The sequence below is a fragment of the Eulemur rufifrons genome, chromosome 29 (assembly GCF_041146395.1).
Source record: "Eulemur rufifrons isolate Redbay chromosome 29, OSU_ERuf_1, whole genome shotgun sequence".
NCBI lineage: Eukaryota > Metazoa > Chordata > Mammalia > Primates > Lemuridae > Eulemur > Eulemur rufifrons.
Genome location: NC_091011.1, coordinates 10,416,080 through 10,438,201, shown reverse-complemented (window position 1 = coordinate 10,438,201; position 22,122 = coordinate 10,416,080). Strand labels below are relative to the sequence as shown.

The following is a 22,122-nucleotide window of genomic DNA, read 5'->3' as shown; positions in this document are numbered from 1 at the left end:
TGCAGAAAAAATATTTGATAAAATTCAATATCCTTTCATGATAAAAACTAAACAAATTAGGACTACAAGTAATGTACCTAAATAAAATAAAATCTATGTGTGACAAACCCACAGCCAATGTCACAATGAATGGGGAAGGTTGAAAACTTTCCCTGTAAGAACTGGAACAAGACAAAGATTCCCTCTTTTACCACTGTTATTTGACATAGTACTGGAAGTTCTAGCCATAACAATAAGGCAAGATAAAGAAATAAAAGGCATCCAGATTTAAAAAGGAGGAAATAAAATTATCCCTGTTTGCAGATGACATCATCTTATCTATAGAAAAACCTAAATACTCCACCAAAAAGTTTTAGAATTGATAAAAAAATTCAATACAGTTGCAGAATACAAAATCAATATACAAAATCAATAGCATTTCTATATACCAATAGTGAACTAGTGAAAAACAAATCTAGAAAATAATCCCATTTACAATATCTACAAAAAATAAAGTACTTAGAAATACATTTAACCAAAGATGTAAAAGATCTCTACAATGAAAACTATAAAATAATGATGAAACAAATTGAAGAGGACACAAAATTATGGAAAGACATTTCATGTTCATGGACTGGAAGAGTAAATATTGTAAAAATGACCATACTACCTAAAGTGATCTCCATATTTAATACCGTCCCTATCAAAATATCAATGACATTCTTCACAGAGTTAGAAAAAAACAATCCAACAATTCATATGAAACTAGAAAATACCCTGAATAGCCAAAACGATCTTGAGCAAAAAGAACAAAGCTGGAGGCATCACACTACTTGATTTCCAAATGTACTACAAAGCTATAGTAACCCAAACTGTATGATATTGTCATAAAAACATACACATAGAACAACGGAACAGAATAGGGAACCCAGAAATAAATTTGTGTATTTTCAGCCAACTGATTTTTGACAGATATGCCACAAACATTCATTGGGGAAAAGGCACAGTCTCTTTAATAAATGGTGCTGGATAAACTGGATATACATATGCAGAAGAATGAAACTAGACTCCTATCTCTTACCATAAACAAAAATCAACTCAAAATGGATTAAAGACTTAAATTTAAAACCTGAAACTAAGAAATTACTAGAGGGAAACATGAAGGAAATGCCTTAGGATATTGGTCTGGGCAAATATTTTATCGTTAAGTGATCAAAGTCATAGGCAGCAAGATAACTAGAGATGTGATTATATCATACTGTTATAAAAAGCTTCTGCACAGCAAAAGAAACAATTAACAGAGTGAAGTGACAACAGAAGAGTGGAAGAGAACATTTGCAAACTATACATCTGACAAGGGATTAATATCCAGAATATACAAGGAACTCAACAGCAACCTCCCAAGTAATCTAATGAAAAAATGGGCAAAGAATCTGAATAGACATTTTTCAAAATAAGACATACAGATGGCCAAAAAATATATGAAAAAAGGTTCAACTTCATCAGGGAAATGCAAATCAAAACTACAAAGAGATATCATCTCACCCCAGTTAGGATGGTCATTATCAAAAAGACAAAGACCTAATGCTGGTGAGGATGTGGAGAAAAGAGAACTCTTATATGCTGTTAAGACTGTAAATTAGTACAGCCATTATGGAAAATAGTCTGGAAAGTCCTCAAAAAGCTAAAAACAGAGCTGCTATATGATCCAGCAATCCCTCTATTGGATATATATCCAAAGGAAAGGAAATCAGTATCTTGAAGAGCTATCTACACTGCCTGCTTATAGCAGCACTGTTCATAAGAGCCAAAATATGGAATCAACCCCAGTGTCCATCAACAGAGGAAAGGGTAGAAAATGTGGTATATATACAGAATGGAATACTATTCAGCCATAAAAAAGTCCTGCCATTCATGTCAACATGAGGACATTATGTTAAGTGAAATAATCCAGGCACAGAAAGATAAATGTCACCCCTCACATGGAAGCTGAAATAGTTAATCTTGTAGAAGTAGAGATTAGAATGGTGGTTACTAGAGGATGGGAAAATTCGGAGGGGTAGGGAGGGGTTGGGTTGCTTAATGGATACAAAGTTACAGCTAGATAGGAGGAATAAGGTCTATTGTTCTATAGCACTGTAGAGTGATTATAGTAAACAATAACTGTGTTTTTTCAAATAGCTAGAAGAGAGAATTTTGAATGTTACTAACACAAATAAATAAAAATTCGAGGTGATGGGTGCCCTAATTACCCTGATTTGATAACTACACATTGTATACATATATTGAAATACCATACTCCACCCCATAAATACATAAAATTATGTGTTAATTAAAATATATGTATATATTAGTAACAAAAATGTTGCCGTTTTCAATAGCATGGCTGGAGCTGGAGGATATTATAAGCTAAATGAGTAAGGCACTGAAAGATCTGCATGATCTCACTTACAGGTGGAACCAAAATAGTCAAACTCATAGAAACAAAGTAAGATAGTGGTTTCCAGGGGCTGGGAGAGAAAAAAGTGAGCTGACATTGGTGAAGGACTACAAAGTTTTCGTTATGTAGGATGTATAAATTCTGCAAACCTAATATACAGCACGGTCATGATGTTTAACCATATTGTATACTTGAAATTTGCTAAGAGGATAGGTCTTAAATTTTACCTTCTTAACACACACAACTGTAAGTGTCTAAAGGTGATGGGTACTTTAATTAGCTTGATTGTGGTAATCATTTCACCATGTATATGTTTAGCAAAACATAAAGCTGTACACCAGATATACCCACGCACATATACACACACATCCTCTCACACGCAATTTTTATGTCAATGATATCTCAATAAAACTGTTACAAAAAGAAAATGTGGTATGTATATAAAATGGAATGCTTTTCAGCCTTTAAAAGGAGATTCTGCAATATGCGACAATATAGATGAAACTTGAGTACATTATACTAAGTGAAATAAAGCAGTCCCAGGAAGACAAGTACAGCATAAATCCACTTGTATGAAGTATTTAAAATAGTTCATAGAACCAGAGTGGCTTGCTGGTTACCAGGGCCTGGGGGGATGATGAAATGGAGAGTTACTAGTCAATGGCCATAAAGTTTTATTCAAGAAACATGAATAAGCTGTGGATATCTGCTGTAAAATACTTCACCTGTAGTCAACAGTATGTACCCTTAATTTTTTTAAGACATTAGATTTCATGTTATGTGTTCTTACCACAATTTAATTTTTTTTTAAAGTCAGGGATCTTCTGGGGCTGCAGCTAGAGTTGGGTAAGGTGCAAGGACAACTCAGTGCCTTTCTCTCAGCTCTTTTCCTGCTGGGGAGCAAGAAATACAGATATGGAGAGTCACCACTTTTCTTCCCTGCTTGAAAATTTCCATCTGCACCCCCTGGTGGGCTCTTTGGTCCCACAGTAACAGGTGGGCTCATGCCGCTGGGTGCAGGTGCGGCAGCCTGGGTACGTGAGGAACTGAGCCTCCTTTATGGCGACGGTGCCAGCTCCACCCTTGCCTCTGTGGCCGTCCTCTAGCAGCTGTCGTAGATGTCTATTTCCCAGATGTGAACACCTCATTGATCTCATTACTGTCCTCACTGGAATCCTCCAGTGATTCTGAATCACTCGGGAATTAAAGTCCATGCTCAGTGCACCATTCACAGTTCCTAGCAGGCAGATGTCCGCAGAAACGGCAGAGTAAGTACATCTGAAAATCCTCTCGTCTGTGAAAGCAACAAGAATGCTGACAAAAATTGTCAGAATCAATGTCAGAACTCTGGAAATGAACCAAAGACTTGCAACAATCTAGGAGTGTTTATTTAAGAAAAACAACCAAATCCCAGGAAGAACAGCAAGCTCTGAGGTGTTTTAGCTTATCCTGTTCTCATCCTCTCATCTCCTCAGCTTCGTGGTGACTTTGAAAACCAACAATCACAATCGCAGTGAAAAACGGCAAACTGGCAGCCACTGGAGGGGTTCGGACTGGGGTTCGTGCTCTTTGAAAGCCCCATTCTCAGAGAGTTGTCATTATTGGACCTGTCTGGAAGTTCCATGGAAAACCACACTCATAAGAATTGTCTTTATTTGACCTAACTCAATGCAAGTGTGAACAGCCTTTGCTCGGCACACTTGTCCAAAACAGTCAGTGGCGATTATTTAATATCACAGCTGCCTTAGGCAGTGATAACAGTTGAGGCAAACAGCAAGATAACAAAAAAACTTAAAGGAAGAACTGGGGAATGAGACATCCATAGGGTGCTCTGAAAGACTCTGGGAACAATTCTAGGGATTTCAAAGACCATGCTCATGTAGAATTAGTTCAGAAAAGTCACTAAATAAGCAACATAAAAAATAAACAGCAACAACAGCAATCCCTGATGTTGGGGCAGGGTGCTACAGGGGAAATCTGAACACTATATTATTCAGTTCTCAACAAAAATGTATGAGATATACAAGAAAACAAGCATGGTTGGCCCACACACAGGGGAAAAAAAAAAAGGCAGTCAATAGAAACTGGCCCTGAGGAAACCTAGACATTGGGCTTCTTAGACAAAAAACTTTGTCAGCTATTTTAAATGTATTCAAGGGACAAACTGCCTTTAAATAACTAAAGGAAACTCTGAGAATGGTTTCTCACCAAATAGAAAACACCAATAGAGAGACAAATTATTTTTAAAAACCCAAGTAGAAATTCCAAATTTGAAAAATACAATAATTGAAATGAAAAATTCACTAGAGGGGTTCAACAGCAGATTTGAGCAGGTAGAAAAAAGAATCAGTGAAATTGAAGCGAGGTCAATTGAGATTATCCAGTCTGAAGACCAAAATGAAATAAAGCATGAGGAAAATGAAGAGACCCTCAGAGACCTGCAGGGCACCATCAGGCACATCAATACACGTATAGTGAGAGTCCCAGAGGAGAGAAAGAGAGAAATGGGCAGAAAGAATACATGAAGCAATAATGGCTAAAAATGTCTCAAATATTTTGGAAAACATTAACCTACACATCTAAGAAGGCTGCCATACCCCAAGGTGGATAAACTCAAAGAGACCCATACCAACACACATCATGATTAAACTGTCCAAAGTTAAAGACAAGGAGACAATTTTGAAAGCACCTGGAGAAAAATGACTTATCATCTACAAGGGATCTTCGACAAGATGACCAGCCGATTTTTCGTCAGAACTCAGGGTGACCAGAAGGCAGTGGAATGGCATATTCAAAGGATAAAATAAAAAGATAAGAATTCTGTATCCAGCAGAAGTTACAGGAGCAGCACCTGCTGTATCCTCTGCCTGGAACCTTCTTCTTTCGGTGTCTGTGTGCCTCCTTCCCTTCCTCCCCTCCTTCAATCCTAGTTTGCAGTGCATACAACTCCATACCATCTTCTCTGCTTCAATTTCTTTATAGTTACATGTGTCACTTTTGACATACTCTGCATGTCTCCCCCTTCTCTGAATAGAATGGAATCTTTCTGAGGGCAGGGGTATTTGAATCGTTTGTTCACTGCTAAATTCCAAGCACCGAGAATAAGGCCAGCACATATGGCCCTCAATAAATAATTGTTGAATGAACAAATGAATAAATGAATGAATTCTTAAAATTATTATAAATGATTATAAACAATTATTGAGCTCTTATTAGATGCAAGGTATGACCTGAACTCTAGTCTTGCTCTCATTTTACTGAGGAAAGGACAGACATGCAGAACACTTAGGTAAGTTGCTGTGGTCCTATTGCTGTCACCGGCAGAGCTGGACAGCTTCCCTGGAGTCCAAGCTCTAAGCCCATCTCCCTCCTGCCCCTCCTGGCTGTTCCCTCTTTGGCAACACCTGTTGTTGATGAGAATAGTTGTTTACCTTTACTTGGCATTTATGACGTTCATAGAGGGGTGCTGAGGGGTGGCCTGGGTTCAGGAAGTACCAAAGTTAGGGAAAAGCCAAGAACACTTTGGTAAAAGGTGAATAAATGGTTGGGACCTTGTTTTGTTTTGTTTTTTTTTTTTTTTTTTTTGAGACAGAGTGTCGCTTTGTTGCCCGGGCTAGAGTGAGTGCCGTGGCGTCAGCCTAGCTCACAGCAACCTCAAACGCCTGGGCTTAAGCAATCCTACTGCCTCAGCCTCCCGAGTAGCTGGGACTACAGGCATGCGCCACCATGCCCGGCTAATTTTTTTTTCTATATATATTTTAGTTGGCCAGATAATTTCTTTCTATTTTTAGTAGAGACGAGGTCTCGCTCATTGCTCAGGCTGGTCTCGAACTCCTGACCTTGAGCGATCCACCCGCCTCGGCCTCCCAGAGTGCTAGGATTACAGGCGTGAGCCACCGCTCCCGGCCAGGACCTTGTTAAGAGATATCTTAAAGATACAGAATTTTTCCAGACAAAATCATGATTTTTCTTCATTTCTCTAATACTCCGCAAAGAGCATCTTTTAATTTTATAAGAAGAGAAAACAATAGAAAAAATGTTTTTAAAGTCTTATTATCTCCAGAAAAAATAGTTCTGTTCTGTGGGTGAACATTGTGTTGTTTAGGTTGACCCCAGTTCTGTAAAAAATAGACACCCAGTATTTAGAGGCTTCAGCACAAGAGAATGTGTTTCCTGCCCTCATCGCAGACTAAGGGGGCAGTGCCATTGCCCAGTAAGTCAGGGACACTGTCCCCTTCCATTGTGAAGCTTTGACACCACAGCCAGGGGCTCATGGTCACCTGCTTCCAGCTGGCAGAGGGGAGACATAGGGTATGGAGGGGCCATGCATTTAAAAGCAAATCACTTCTGCTCTGTGCTGCTGGCTGCATCCCAGTGCTGTGGCTCCCCAGGAAGGGCAGGCAGTTCTAGCGGAGACCAGGTGGGATATCCCTGTGTGGTGTCAAGGATCAGCATGGGGGATGGCGAACTCTGAATGGCCCCAGTATTTACTCCGCCTGTGGCCAAGAGGGTGTCCTGTGGCTTTTTTGAGCCTCCATCTTCTCACCTGTAAAATGGGAACAAGAAGCCTTCATTTCCAGCCTGCATTGAGGAATAAATGGGGTGATTTATGCTAACGTGATTTGTAGGTACAAATGTCCACGCAGCTCTAGGGGTTGTTTCCTAAGTGGCTGTGAGGAGGGCGGCCTGGCACTCCTTTCTCTTGCAGCATCCTGTTTGCAGACATCGTGGGCTTCACGGGCTTGGCGTCCCAGTGCACGGCCCAGGAGCTGGTGAAACTCCTCAATGAGCTTTTTGGCAAGTTCGACGAATTAGCCACAGTAAGTGCAGCATTTTTCTTTGTTCGAATTAAATTATAATAGAATTGCTTCTGGAATAACGATATGCCAGGTGGATTCCCTATATTTGGAATATGAACTAGACTGTTTGCTAAGCAATTCTTCTGTCAAGATTATAAGTCACCAGTTGTTTTTAGCCTTACTGTTCACTGATTCCTTTCCTTGGACCTGGGACTTGCATTTACCAGATAGCAGAGTGCTTGCACAAGCGTGGCCAGCGTGCCTTTGAGCAAGGACTTCCGTGCACAGGGCTCTGTTGTGCAGGCCGCGCGTAGGTCTGGGCCTGCCCTGTGTGCCACCATGCTGCCCTGTGGCAGACAGAGCTGGAGGCTCAGCCCCCTCTGTTCTGAGGCAGCCTCGGCTGCGGGCGCTGCTGGAGCAGGCCCTGTTCTGGGCCTGCCGCCCTGGTCTGCTGGTGGCCTGCCTGGTGGTGCCTCATGATGCCAGGCATGGGCAGTGGCCACTCTCGCCCTCAGCAGGCTGCGTGCTGGGGTTTTTAGAGACTTTCCCGAGACTGGCCACATCTGGCAGCTAAGTCTCGCGGAAGGCCGGGCCTAGGCTGTGCGTATAGCCTTGGCTTGTCATGTGTGTTTGGATGCCGAGACAAGCGAGCCAGCCACACCTCCGCATGCAGCGGACATTCCCTTTTTTTACTAACTGCCTTGGAGTTTTGCAGACCAGCGTCTGAGAGCTCCTCTCTAAAGCATGTGCTTATGTGAAAACAACTGGGCCTTGGGGTGGGGGCTCCCTTCGTGTCCCTCGCCTTGACCCCATGGGTCTTCTCACACTCCAGCCTTCCCATCAGCGGAGCCTCTCGCCTTCCCTGCCTGAAGACCGTGGTTTCCACATTCCACCTTGGTGCTCCTGCCCCAGTGCAGCTCCTCTAGGGTCCTGCACAGTTCACACCGAGCAGAATGGAAATGTGCCCTGTGTCACACAGCAGGGAAAGTGTTTCCCTCCCTGTCCTGGGACCCTTGCAGAGCGTCCTGCCAGGTGGGGAGTAGGCAGTCCTTAGGGGCCTAGGGGAGCATGGGAGAGCACCTCCTCACCCTGGGAGGCAGGACAGCCTGGGAGCCACGTTTTGGTGACTTCAAGAAAATTGCTTATTGAAAAAAGTTCTCAAATGTGTGCATTTCATGGAAGACATTGTGAATACAAAGTGAGTCTGAGTTTTCCTAGGAAAATATCTTTCACTCCAAATGTTTGTCAGACCGATTGCAATCCCTCTCTCCTCCCACTGTTCATCCCTCTGTCCCTTGTGTCTAGGCAACTGCTAACCTGTTTTCTTTCACTATAGATAAGTTTGAATTTTCTAGAATCATATTGGAATGATGCAGGGTGTACTCTATATTGTCTGGCTTCTTTCACTGAGCATCACTGTTTTGAGATTCATCCATCTTGTTGCATGTGTCAGTATTTCACTCCTTTTTATTGCTTAGAAGTATCCCATTGTGTGGCTGTACTAAAGCCTGGCTATCCATTCACCTCTTGATGGATGTTTGGGTTATTTCTAGGTTTTGGTTATCATAAATAAAGCTGCTGTGAGTATTCATGTATAAGTCTTTGTACAGATGTATGCTTTCATTCTCTCAGGTAAATACCTGGGAGTGGAATGGCTAGAAAATATGGTAGATATTTGCTTAACTTTTTAAGAATCTGATAATGACTTCCAAAGTGGTTGTAACATTTCACATTCACCTCAGCAGTGCATGAGTTCCAGTTGTTCCACATCCTTGTCAGCACTTGGTGTGGGCAGTCTTTTTAATTTTAGCCATTCTAATAGGTGTGTGGTAGTATTTTATTGTGGTTTTAGTTTACTTTTCCCTAATGACTAATGTGACTGGGCATCTTTTCATTGCTTATTGGCTATCCATGTATCTTCTTTGGTGAAGTGTCTATTCAAATCTTTTGACCACCTTTTTTTTTAATTGGGTTGATTATTTTTTTATTGTGAAGTTTTGAGAATTTTTTTATATGTTCTACATACAAGTCCTTCATAGGATATATGATTTGTAAATATTTTCTCTCATACTTTGGCTTTGTTTTTTATTCTTTTAATAGTACTGTTTGAAGAACAGAAGATTTTAGTTTTTATGAAGTCCAATTTATTAGTTTTTTTCTTTTATGTCTTATAATTTTTGTGTTGTATTTAAAAAATCTTTGCCCAAAATGCTAAACTGTGTGTTGGTTTCCCAAGGCTGCTGTGGTGAATTACCACAAATCTGGTAACTTGAGAAAACAGAAATTTGTTTTCTCACAGTTTTAGAGGCCCAAAGTCTGAGATCAGTATCACTTGGCCAAAATCAAGATGTTGGCAGGACCATACTCCATCCAGAGGTTCCAGGGGAAGATCTGTCCCTTCCCTCTTACATCTTCTGTTGACTACTGGAATTCCTTGGCTTGTGGCCACACCGCTCCAGTCTCCGTCTTCACATTGCTGCCTCCTTCTCCTCCTGCTGCCCCTCCTCTTCCTCTGTTCTCTCTCTCTCTCTCTCTCTCCCTCCCCCTTTCTCTATATGTGTGTAAAATTTCCTTCTGCCTCCTTTTTATAAGGATACATGTCATTGTATTTAGGGCCCATCCAGATATTATTATGACAATTCAGGATGGTGTACCCATCTCAAGATCCTCAATCACATCTGCGAAGATCTTTGGTTGTTTTTTGTTGTTGCTTTTTTGTTTGTAACATTCACAGATCCAGGGATTTGATCATGAGTATCTTTCAAGGGGTCATTTTCAGTCCATCACACAATGTGGGCAGTCATCCAACATCTCTCTGCATTTCAGTCTCCTCATTTAAAAATAGGATTAAAGGTGACTATTTTTGATGGGTAGCACAGTGAGAAGTAAAATAACAGAAAGTAAAATAACAACAAGTATAAAACATCTAGCATAGTGCCTAGGACAGGGTTGATACTTGATGCATGATTGTTATTGTTACGAGAAAAGCTATGATCGATCAGTGGGGTCAGTGATGTTGAAATTATGCAGGTATTTGAAAATTCAGTGTGAAAAAGTTAAGATCTTCCAACATAAAGATATAATAAGCTATTTTTTCTTTAATTTCATCATGTTCTTAATTTATAGTCAGATAACATTTGATGCTAGTAATTGTCCATTTATCAGCTATGTCTGTTTTAGAGAATTGTCAAATAACTGCTGTCTTACTACCATTATAATTCAATTGGATTCCATTTTTTGGGTAATAAAACATTTTCTATTTTCCTTTTTTCCCATTTTTTATTGGTACAAAATGTTTCACATATTTATAGGATACATGTGAGTATTTGTTACATGCATAGAATGTGCAATGATCAGCTGAAGGCATTTATAAGGTGTCCATCAACTTGTTTATCATTTCTATGTTGGTAACATTTCAAGCCCTCTCTTCTAGCTACTTTGAAATATACATTGTTGCTAACTATAGTCACATCATTCTGCTATTGAATATTGGGGCTTATTTGTTATGCCTAACTGTATGTTTATACCCACTAACCAACCTCCCTTTAACCCCCTTCTTTAACCCCCCTCCCCCACATACCCTTCCCAGCCTCTGGTCCTTCTCATTCTTTTTTCCCACAGATGAGTGAGAACATGCAGCATCTGTCTTTCTGTGCCTGGCTTCTTTCACTTAACAGAATGACCTCCAGTTCCATCCATGTTGCTGCAAATGACATGATTTCATTGTTCTTTATTGCTCACTAGTATTCCATTGTGTATATATACACCATATTTCCTTTATCAATTTGTCCATCCATGGGCACTTAGGTTGATTCCGTATCATTGCTGTTGTGAATAGTTCTTCACTAAACATCTGAGTGCAGGTATCCCTGATTTCTTTTTCTTTAGATAAATACCCTGTAGTGCTGGATTGTATGGTAATCCTATTTTTAGTTTTCTTAGAAGTCTCCGTACTGTTTTCTATAGTGGTTTTACCAATTTACATTCCCACCAACAGTGTATAAGAGTTCCCTTTTCTGTGTGTCCTTGCCAGCATCTGCTATTTTTGGACTTTTTAAGAATGGCCATTCTAACTGGGATAAGATGATATCTGATTGTGGTTTTGATTTGCATTTCCCTGATGCTTGGTGATGCTGAGCATTTCCCCGTACACCTATTGGCTATTTGTATGTCTTTTTTGAGAAATGTGTATTCATGTCTATAGCCCACTTTTTAATGGGATTTTTTTTATTGTTAAGTGGTTTGAGTTCCTTGTATATTCTGGATATTAGTCCCTTGTCAGATGAATCGGTTGCAATATTTCCTTTCATTCAACAGGTTGCCTCTTCACTCTGTTGATTGCTCCTTTGCTGTGCAGAAGCTTTTTACTTTAATATAGTCCCATTTGTCTATTTTTGTTATAGTTGTCTTAGCCATTAAATCTTTCCCAAGACTGATGTCTTGAAGCGTTTTCTCTACTTTTGTTCTAGTATTTTTATAGTTTTGGATCTTATGTTTAAATCTTTAATTCATCTTGAGTTTATTTTTGTATATGGTGAGAGATAGGAGTCCAGTTTCATTCTTCTGCATATGGATATCCAATTTTCCCAGTATCATTTATTGAAGAGTTTGTCTTTTCCCCAGTGCATGTTCTTGATGCCTTTATCAAAAATCAATTGGTTTTATATGCTTCTATTTCTATTTCTCAACTCTCTGTTCTGTTCCATTGGTCTATATATCTGTTTTTATACCCGTACCATGGTATTTTGTTTACTGTAGCCTTGTAACATATTTTGAAGTCAGGTAGTGTGATGCCTCCAGCTTTGTTCTTTTTGCTTAGGATTGCTTTGGCTATTTGGTGTCTTTTTTGATTCCATATAAATTTTAGGATTACTTTTTCTAATTCTGTGAAAAATGACATTGGTATTTTGATAGGGATTGCATTGAATCTATATATTGCTTTGGGCAGTAAGGTCATTTTAACAATATTAATTCTTCCCATCAATGAGCATGGGATGTCTTTCCATTTGTTTGTGTCCTCAATTTCTTTCATTAGTGTATGCTTATCAAATATGACCTTTATTATTTTGAGATAGGTTCCTCCTTTTATGCCTACTTTGTTGAAAGTTTCTATCATGAAGAATGTTGAATTTTATCAAATGCTTTTTCTGTTTCTATTGAGGTGATCACATGGTTTTTGTCCTTTATTCTTTTGCTGTGTTGTGTGATGTTTATTGATATGCGTGTGATGAACCTTCCTTGAATCCTGGTATAAATCTCACTTGGTTATGATTTAATTGCTTTGATGTACTGTTGGATTTGTTTTGCTAGTATTTTGTGGAGAATTTTTGTGTCTATGTTCATCAGGGATATTGGCCTGTAGTTTTCTTTTTTTGCTGTGTGCTTATAAGCTTTTTGTATCCTGATAATGCTGGCCTCATAGAATGAGTTAGGTTGAGTTTACTGCTCTTGAATTTTTTGTAATAGCTTCAGGAGGATTGTTATTAGTTCTTTCTAAGTCTTGTAGAACTCAGCGTGAATCCATCCAGTCCTGGGCCTTTCTTTGTTGGGAGATTTTTTAATTACTGATTCAATGTCACTTCTTGTCATTGCTCTGTTCAGATTTTCTGTTTTTTCCTGATTCAATCTTGGTAGACTGTATGTTTCCAGGTGTTTATCCATTTCCTCTAGGTTTCTCAGTTTGTTACTATATGGTTGTTTATAATTGTCTGATGTTCTTTTGTATTTCTCTGATATCAGTTGTAATGTCTCCTTTTTCATTTCTGATTTTGTTTGTGTGGGTCTTCTCTCTTCTTTGTTAGTCTAGCTAGAGGTTTATCATTTTTTATCTCTTCAAAGAACAAATTTTTTGTTTTTGATCTTGTGTAATTTTTTTTAATTCTGTATTTTGTTTAGTTCTGCTCTGATCGTTATTATTTTTTCCTTCTGGGTGCGTTGTTGGGTTGTTATTTGAAATCTTTCTACTGTTTTTTTTTTTTTTTTTTTTTTTTTTTGTTGAGACAGAGTCTCACTTTGTTGCCCAGGCTAGAGTGAGTGCCGTGGCGTCAGCTTAGCTCACAGCAACCTCAAACTCCTGGGCTCAAGCGATCCTACTGCCTCAGCCTCCCGAGTAGCTGGGACTACAGGCATGCGCCACTATGCCTGGCTAATTTTTTTTTTTCTGTATAGATTTTTAGGTGTCCATATAATGTCTTTCTATTTTTAGTAGAGACGGGGTCTCGCTCAGGCTGGTCTCGAACTCCTGACCTTGAGCAATCCACCCGCCTCGGCCTCCCAGAGTGCTAGGATTACAGGCGTGAGCCACCGCGCCCGGCCTTTCTACTTTTTTGATGTAGGAGTTTATTGCTATAAATTTGCCTCTTAGTTACTGCTTTTACTGTATCCCACAGGTTTTGGTATATGTTGTGTTTCCATTTTCATTTGTTTTAAGAAATTTTTTGATTTCCATCTTAATTTATTCCCTCAGCCATTGGTCATTCAGGAGCATGTTGTTTAATTTCCATGCATTTGTATAGTTTCCAAAGTTCTTCTTCGTGTTGATTTCTAATTATATTCCATTGTAGTCTGAGAGGATACTGGTATGATTTTGGTTTTTTAAAATTTGTTGAGTTTTGTTTTGTGGCCTAATGTATGGTCTGGCCTAGAAAATGTTCCATGTGCTGATGAGAAGAATGTATATTCTGCAGTTGTTGGATAGAATGTTCTATAAATGTCTTTTAGGACCATTTGGCCTAATGTGAAGTTTAAATCCAATTTTTTAAAAAAAATTCTGTCTAGACAATCTTTCTAATGCTAGAATGGAGCTTTGGTGATCCCAACTATTGTTGTATTGGAATATATCTCTCCCTTTAGATTTAGTAATATTTGCTTTATGAATCTGGGTACTCTAGTGTTGGGTACATATATATTTAGAATTGATGTATACTCTTGCTGGATTGATTTCATTATTATATAGTGATCTTGTCTTTTGTTTATTGTTTTTTTTGACTTAAAGTCTGTTTTATCTAATATAAATCTAGCAACTCCGACTCACTTTTGGTTTCCATTTGCATGGAATATCTTTTTCCATCCCTTTGCTTTCAGTCTGTATGTGTATTTATAGGTAAGGTGAATTTCTTGTAGAAAGCATATAGTTGGATCATATTTATCCTTTCATTCAATCTATATCTTTTAAATAGAGAATTTAATCCATTTACACTCAAGGTTACATTCAAGGTTATTATTGATTATTGATATGTGAGGTTACTGTCATATTGTTAATTGCTTCCTGGTCGTTTTATATATTCTTTGTTCCTTTTCTTTTCTCTTATTGTTTGTATTGTGTTTTGGTGGTATACTGTAGTGGTACCATATGAATTCTTTCTCTTTCTCATCCTAATTGGCGTGTTTACTTTTGGCAATTTTTGTACTTTTGTGTGTTTTTATGATGGTAAATTTCATCCTTTTGCTTCCAAGTTTTTAGGACTCCCTTGAGCATTTCTTGTAGGGCCAGTCTAGTGGTAATGGATTCCCTCAGAGTTTGCTGTTCTGGGAAAGACTTTCTCCTTCATTTATGAAGGACAGTTTTTCTGGGTATAGTACCCTTAGATGGTATTTTTTTGTTTGTTTATTTCAGTCCTTTGTGTCATTCCATTCTCTCCCATCTTGTAAGATTTATGCTGAGAAATCCACTCTTAGTCTGATTGGGGATCCCTTATAGGTGACTAGATGTTTTTTTTTCTTACTGTTTTTCATATCCTCTCTTTTGCTTTGACTTTAGACAGTTGGACTATAATTTGCCTTGGAGAAGACCCTTTTGTATTATATCTATTTGAGGATCTTTGGGCCTCCTGTATGTGAATGTCTAAGTCTCTAGTTTAGACTTAGGAAATTTTCATCTAATATTTCATTAAGTAGTTTTTTTATAACTCTTTTGTTCTCTTTTTGCCCTCAGGGAAACCAATAATTTGAATATTTTGTTGCTTTTTCTTGTCTCAAATGTCACAAAGGCTTTGCTCATTCTTTTTATGTTATTTTTTTTAAAAAATTTTTGTCTAACTGGATTATTTCAAAAGACCTATCTTCAAGTTTTGAGATTCTTTCTTCTGCTTGGTCTAGTCTATTGTTGAAGCCTTTAAATGTATTTTGTATTTCATTCAATGATTTCTTCAGTTCCAGAATTTCCATTTGGTTCTTTTAAAAATATCTCTGTATTTAGTAAGTTTCTCATTTATGCCCTGAATTGTATTTTTGATTTCTCTGTATTGTTTTTGAGAAGTCTCTTGTATCTCACTGAGCTTCTTTAAAATCAGTATTTTGAATTCTTTATCTGGGATTTTGTGAATCTTTGATTTTGATCTGTTGCTAGACAATTATCATCTTCCTTTGGTGGTGTCATATTTCCTTGCCTTTTCATGTTTCCTGTGTTATTACATTGATATCTGCACATCTAGTATAACATTAGCTTCTTCCAATTTTTTGAAATTGTTTTCACAGGGGAAGATTTTTTGTGAAGATGTGTATATGTTGTAGGTTAGGTAGGGCACTTTGGCTTTAATTTTGGGTGCATGCAGTTGTGTGATCTCTGTATGATTTTTTTTGCCTATGAATAGTATCAGTGGTGTTTGTGATTTCCTCAGTGCCTTAGGGTGTGGTTACTAGTCGAGGCTGTTTTTCTGGGGACTACATGCTTTCTGGCCAGTCTTCAGGTCCCATTGTTGGCAGTGATGGGATGAGCATGCCTGTTCTTGGGCCCCAGGGTGGCCTGCACTGGCACCAGTGTTAGTAGGTCCAGGAGGGCCAAATTATTCAGCATTCAGGTGTCTTGTTCATATATGGATAGTGGCAGCAGTGGGCCAGGAACGTGGGGGAGTTCTCAGGACCCTGGGCAGCTGGTATAATGTGGGTAATGGCAGTAGCAGTGGTGGAGCATCCCACTAGAACCCAAGCTGTCTGTGCCGGTGTTGGTGGTGGCTACAACATTTGGGTGGGCCAGTCTTCTGGCCCACTGGGGGTGTGTGCGAGTGGGTGCCAGCTGCGGTAGTATATGCATGTTTGGTTTGGACTTACCTCAGGCCCTTGGAGGAGTGTTCAGGTGCCAGCAGTGGTGGACTGTGATGATTCCAGATGGCATCCTCAGATACTGGGGGGGGGAGGGGACTGGCCAGAAGACTTGTCCTCAGACCCCTTGATAGTTTGTTTAGGTGCTGGCCATGATAGGCAGGGGCAGAGTGGTCCTCAAGCCACAGGCTCCATGCTTAGGTGTCAGTAGCTACAGTTGTGCTGTGGGCCTCCCATGGGTAGGGCAGGGCTCCTTTCAGCTGGAGCAGCATTGGTAGGTAGCTGTGGGGAGGGTAGTTTGCTCATGCATTGGTCTCGCAGTAGCCCACATCAACAGCACTGGGATTTGTCTTCAGGGTGCGTGGGAGTGCCTGGCCTCCCCTTCCTTCCTGGGCCCTATAGTGGCAGTGGCAGCATCGACCCCCGGCGGGATGCAGTCCTTTGAGGGCTTGGCTCTCAGAATGGTGACAAGCTGCAGCTGCTCAGGGCTTGGATGCTTGTGGAGCACCACTTGAGTTCCCTCTCTGGACCAATGCCTCTGTGCAATCTCTAGGCAGCTCCCTGTGTCAGTCTGGAGGCCCACGTGGTTGGAGTGTTCTCCTGTAGCTAGGATTGTAAAAGACCGTGGTGGTAGTGTGGAGCCCTGGGGGTCTCCCTCTTATCCTTTCCCTGTATCCGGGAGCTTCTCCTGGCTCCCAGTCAGTCCTGGCTGAGCAGGCTTCCTCATTTCCTTCCTCTTATTTGCTTTTGGTGCTACCTGTCAATTCTCTGTTGAATGTCAGTGTTCTTTTAGATGATCTGTTCAAAGTGTGAATACCTACTTGCTATTTTGGTGCCTGTGCATGAAGGAGGTGCACAGTAGCTGCATCTAGTCAGCCGTCTTGACCCAGTCTCCTGGATTCCATGTTCTCTTATTCTGCCATGTGCAGAGAACTCTGATGTTCGCTGGATATGCATAGCTAAGGAGGACACATTTGTGACTTAGTCTGCCTCACAGTCCAGCAGGGGAACAGAAGTTTTCCTTTTATCCTTGTTTCATAGAGCACGTACAATATCACGAATAAATTGAGTATTAATTCAGTTATTCCCCATTTTTTGAGCTCTACATTCAAATTTGAAACCGAACATTATCCACAAAAAGTTGAAGCATTATATGCAATTATCAGATTCATGGTCAATGAGATGAAAACACAACATAGTACTTAGATATTCTGTGTATGTGTGGATTTTCCAGAGCTTTACAAATACAAATTGTCACAAGGAAAACCCACATGAGAATAATACACAAATAATCACAATCAGTTTTTTCATTTACCACCTGTCCAAGCCAAGCCTGCATGTCCCTGAATCTCCTAGTATGGTTGCAAGATTTAAAAATACATAAAGAAAATAAAATAAAAATATTTACCTAAAAAATTCATAAAGATTTTCTCCTTTGTTTTCTTCTAGAAGTTTTATGGTTTTACATCATTTGACAATTAGGTTTATAATACATTTTAAGTTAAATTTTGTCTATGTTGCAAGGGATGGATCAATTTTTCTTTTTCTTTTCTTTTCTTTTTGGCAACTGGTTAGCTAATTGTTCCAGCATCATTTGCTGAGAAGATTATCCTTTTTCCACTGAATTGCCCATTCCAAAATTTTAGAAAAATCACTTGTCCCTGTATAGGTAGATCTATTTTTGGATTTTTAAATTCTGTTCCATCAATCTATGTGTCTATCTTGATATCAAAAGCATGCACCTTGGTCCTATAGCCTTGTAATAGGTCTGGAATCAGGTCTCGTGGTTCCGCTAACTTTGTTGTTCTTTTTCAAAGTAATTTTGGCTATCCTAGGTCCTTTGCTTTTTTTATGTGAATTTTACAATCAACTCATCAGTTTCTACAACAAAAGCTGCTAGAATTTTGTTTAGGGTTGTGCTGAATCCTGTGTTATCCATCTGGGGAGAATTGGCATCTTAAAAATATAGTCTTCAGATCCATAAACATAGTATATCTCTCCATTTACTTAGATCTTGTTTAATTTCTCTCTGGAATGTTGTATAGTCTACAGCATATAGGTATTTCATATTTTTTATCAGCTTTATCCCTAAGAAGTTCTTACTTTTGGTAGGATTGTAAATGTTGATTTTTAGCTTTTTAATTTCTGGTTGTTTATTACTAGTATAGCAAAACACAATTGAGTTTTTATATTGATTTAATGTTCTGAAACTGCTAAACTCATTTATTTCTAGTACATTCTTGTAGATTTCCCACTGAATTTTTGGCATAAATGATCATGTTGTTTGCAAATGAAGGCAGTTTTGCTTTTTCCTTTCTGATTTGAATGCCTTTTATTTACTTTTTTTGGCCTTATTTCACTGGCTAGAACCTCCAGTGGCAGGCATTCTTGTCACATTCTCCATCTTAGAGGGAAAGCATTCTATCTGTCATCATTAGGTACATTAGCTGTAGGTTTTTTGAGGATGCTTTTTATCAAGTTGAGTGAATTGTCTTTTATTCCTAGTTTGCTAAGTTTTTTAAAATCAGAAATGGATGTTGAATTTTGTCTATTTTTTTTTTTTTTGCTTCTGTTGGGATGATCATATGTTTTTTTCTTTTTTAGTCTGCTAATATGATGAATAACATTGATTGATGGTAGAATGTTAATACATTCTTGCATTCCTGGAACATAGGAATGCACATCCTGCATTCCTACTTGGACATATAGATGTCCCCTGACTTATAGTTTGACTTGATTTTTTGACTTTATGATGGTGCGCAAGTAATACAGTCAGTACAAATTGTACTTCTCTCTGATCCAACAAGCCACAACTCCCAGTCAGCCACACATTTTCAGCTTACAGCATTTTCAACTTATGTTGGATTTATTGGGACGTAACTCCATTGTAAGTTGAGGAGCATCTGCATTGCATTATCCTCCTTATTTATTGTTGGCTTTGATTTGCTAGAATTTTGTTTAGAATTTTTTACATTTATGTTTATTAAAAATATTAGTCTGTGGTTTTTCTTATTTTGTCTTTACACAGTGTCAGGGTAATGCTGATCTCCTAGATGAGTTTGGGAGTATTTCCTTTTGTTCAATGTTCTAAAAGAGATCGTGTAGAATCTGTAGTGATGTCAACTCTCTTATTCCTGATTTTGGTAACGTACCTTCTCTTTTTTTCTTTCATTCTGGCTGGAAATTTACCAGTTTTATTGATTTTCTTAAAGAACTTGTTTTGGTTTCATTGATTTCTCTACTTTTCTATTTCATTAATTTCTTTTCAGATCTTTGTTACTGTGTTTCTTCTGTTTATTTTGGGTTTCATTTGCTCTTCTTTTTGTAGTTTCTTAAGGTGGAAGATGAGACCATTAGAGATTTTTTTTTGTCTTTTATGTAAGCATTTAGTGCTATTCACTTTCTCTGAAGTACTGCTTTAACAGCATCCCCAAATTTCTGATATATTCTTTTTTATTCAGTGCAAAATACTTTCTAATTTTCTTTTTGATTTTTTTTAGACCCATGGGTTATTTAGAGATGTTATTTAGGGATTTTTCAAGGATATTTCTATTTTTGACTTCTCATTTAATTCTGTGGTCAGAGAACATACTTTTTATGATTTAATCCTCTTAAATTTATGTCCCATAGTATGGTCTTCTTTGGTGAAATGACCCATGTACACTTGGAAATAATATGTACTCTGATTTTGTAGAATGCTTTTGTTAATAGTGTGCTCCAGTTAGGTCAGTTGGTTGATAGAGTTATTCATGTCTTCTGTATGTTTACTGATTATCTGACTACTTGTTCTCAACTATTGAAAGAGAGAGATTGAAATTTCCAACATAATTGTAGATTTTTTATTTCAGTTCCATCAATTTTTGTTTCATGTATTTTTAATTTCTGTTAATAGATTCTTAAACATTTAGGTTTGTTATGTCCTCTTGATGAATTGACTCTTATTATTAAGAGATGACCCTTTTTATCCTGGGAATATTTTTTGAATTATCTCATTTTCCTGATATTAATATAGCCATTCCAACTCTCGTTTGATAATTGTTAGAAAATACAACCATCCCTTGCCATCTGTAGGAGATTGGTTCCAGGATGCCTCATGGATCCCCCAAATCTGTGGATGCTCAAGTCTCTTATATAAAATGGTGTAGTATTTGCATATAACCTATGCACATTCTTTCATATACTTTATTTTTTAATTTTTTTCTTTTCTTATTTATTTATTTTTTTTGAGACAGGGTCTCTCTCTGTTGTCCTGGCTACAGTGCAGTGATGTCATCATCGCTCACTGCAGCCTCAAATTCCTGGGCTCAAGGGATCCTCCTGCCTCAGTCTCCTGAGTAGCTGGGACTACATGTGTGCATCACCACACCCAGATAATTTTTCTATTTTTTTTGTAGAGACAGAATCTCGCAATGTTGCTCAGGCTGGTCTCAAACCCCTGAGCTCAGCTGAGCCTCCTGCCTCGCCCTCCAAAAGTGTTGAGATTACCGGTACGAGCCACCATGCCCAGCCCCATATACTTGAAATAATCTCTATATTACCTATAATACCTAATGCAGTGTAAATTCTATGTAAATAGTTGCTATACTATATTGTTTATGGAATAATGACAAGATAAAATGTCTGCACATGTTTAGTACAGATGTAGCCATCGTGGGCATAATTACATTTTCAATCCATGGTTGGTTGAATCCATGGATGTAGTACCTGCAGATATGGAGGGCAAATTGTACATCTTTTTCTATTTTTTTATTTTTAGTCTGTTTGTGTCATTTTATTTAAAATTTGTTTCTAATTGGATTTATTTATTTTATTTCAGCATATTATGGGGGTACAAAAGTTTAGGTTATGTATATTGCTCATGCCCCCCTACCCCCCCACCCCGAGTCAGAGCTTCAAGTGTGTCCATTCCCCAGAAAATGCACATTGCACTCATTATGTAGGTATACACCCATCCCCTCCCCACCCAACATCTGCCCAACACCCGATTAGTGTTATTCTCAAATGTGCTCTTAGGTGATGATCAGTGAAACCAATTTGATGGTGAGTACATGTGGTGCTTATTTTTCCATTCTTGGGATACTTCACGTAGTAGAATGGATTCCAACTCTATCCAGGAGAACATAAGAGATTCTACATCACCATTATTTCTTGTAACTGAGTAATACTCCATGGTATACATACACCACATTTTATTAATCCACTCATGTATTGATGGGCACTTGGGTTGTTTCCACATCTTTGCAATTGTGAATTGTGCTGCTATAAACATTCGGGTGCAGATGTCTCTTTTATAGAATGTCTTTTGTTCTTTTGGGTATATGCCCAATAATGGGATTGCTGGATCGAATGGTAGGTCTACTTGAATCTGTTTAAGATATCTCCATATTGCTTTCCACAGAGGTTGCACTAGTTTTCAGTCCCACCAGCAGTGTATGAGTGTTCCTGTCTCTCCACATCCACGCCATTTATTGTTATGGGAATTTTTGATAAAGGCCATTCTCACTGGAGTTAAGTGATATCTAATTGGATTTTGCTTTTATTTTTTAACCAGTATGACAATCTTTGCTTTTAATTGGGGTGTTTAGGCTACGTGGATTATTGATGTGGTTAGGTTTAAGTCTGTCTTCTTGCTGTTTGCTTTTGGTTTATCCCATCTGTTTTTTGTTTCCTTTGTTCCTTTTTTTCATCTTTCTACATATATTTATTATGTTTTATGATTCTGTCATAACTGCCTTTGTTGGCTTATTAGTATAACTGTTTGTTTTGTTATTTTTGTATTTGTGTTAGGATATATAGTAGATACTTTAACTTATAGCAGTCTACCGACACATGATTTATTACTTACAGTGTAAAAAGCTTACAATG

The 22,122-nt window shown here is 38.5% G+C and overlaps 1 protein-coding gene across 1 annotated transcript in view; it reads left to right on the top strand.

Moving 5' to 3' along the window:
• Window positions 1-22,122, top strand: part of ADCY1 (adenylate cyclase 1) — a 149,056-nt gene that overhangs the window by 47,985 nt on the left and 78,949 nt on the right. Inside the window, exon 4 of the mRNA XM_069462359.1 lies at window positions 7,128-7,239. Within this exon, the coding sequence (XP_069318460.1) occupies window positions 7,128-7,239 (112 nt within the window). The remainder of the gene's footprint in view (window positions 1-7,127; window positions 7,240-22,122) is intronic.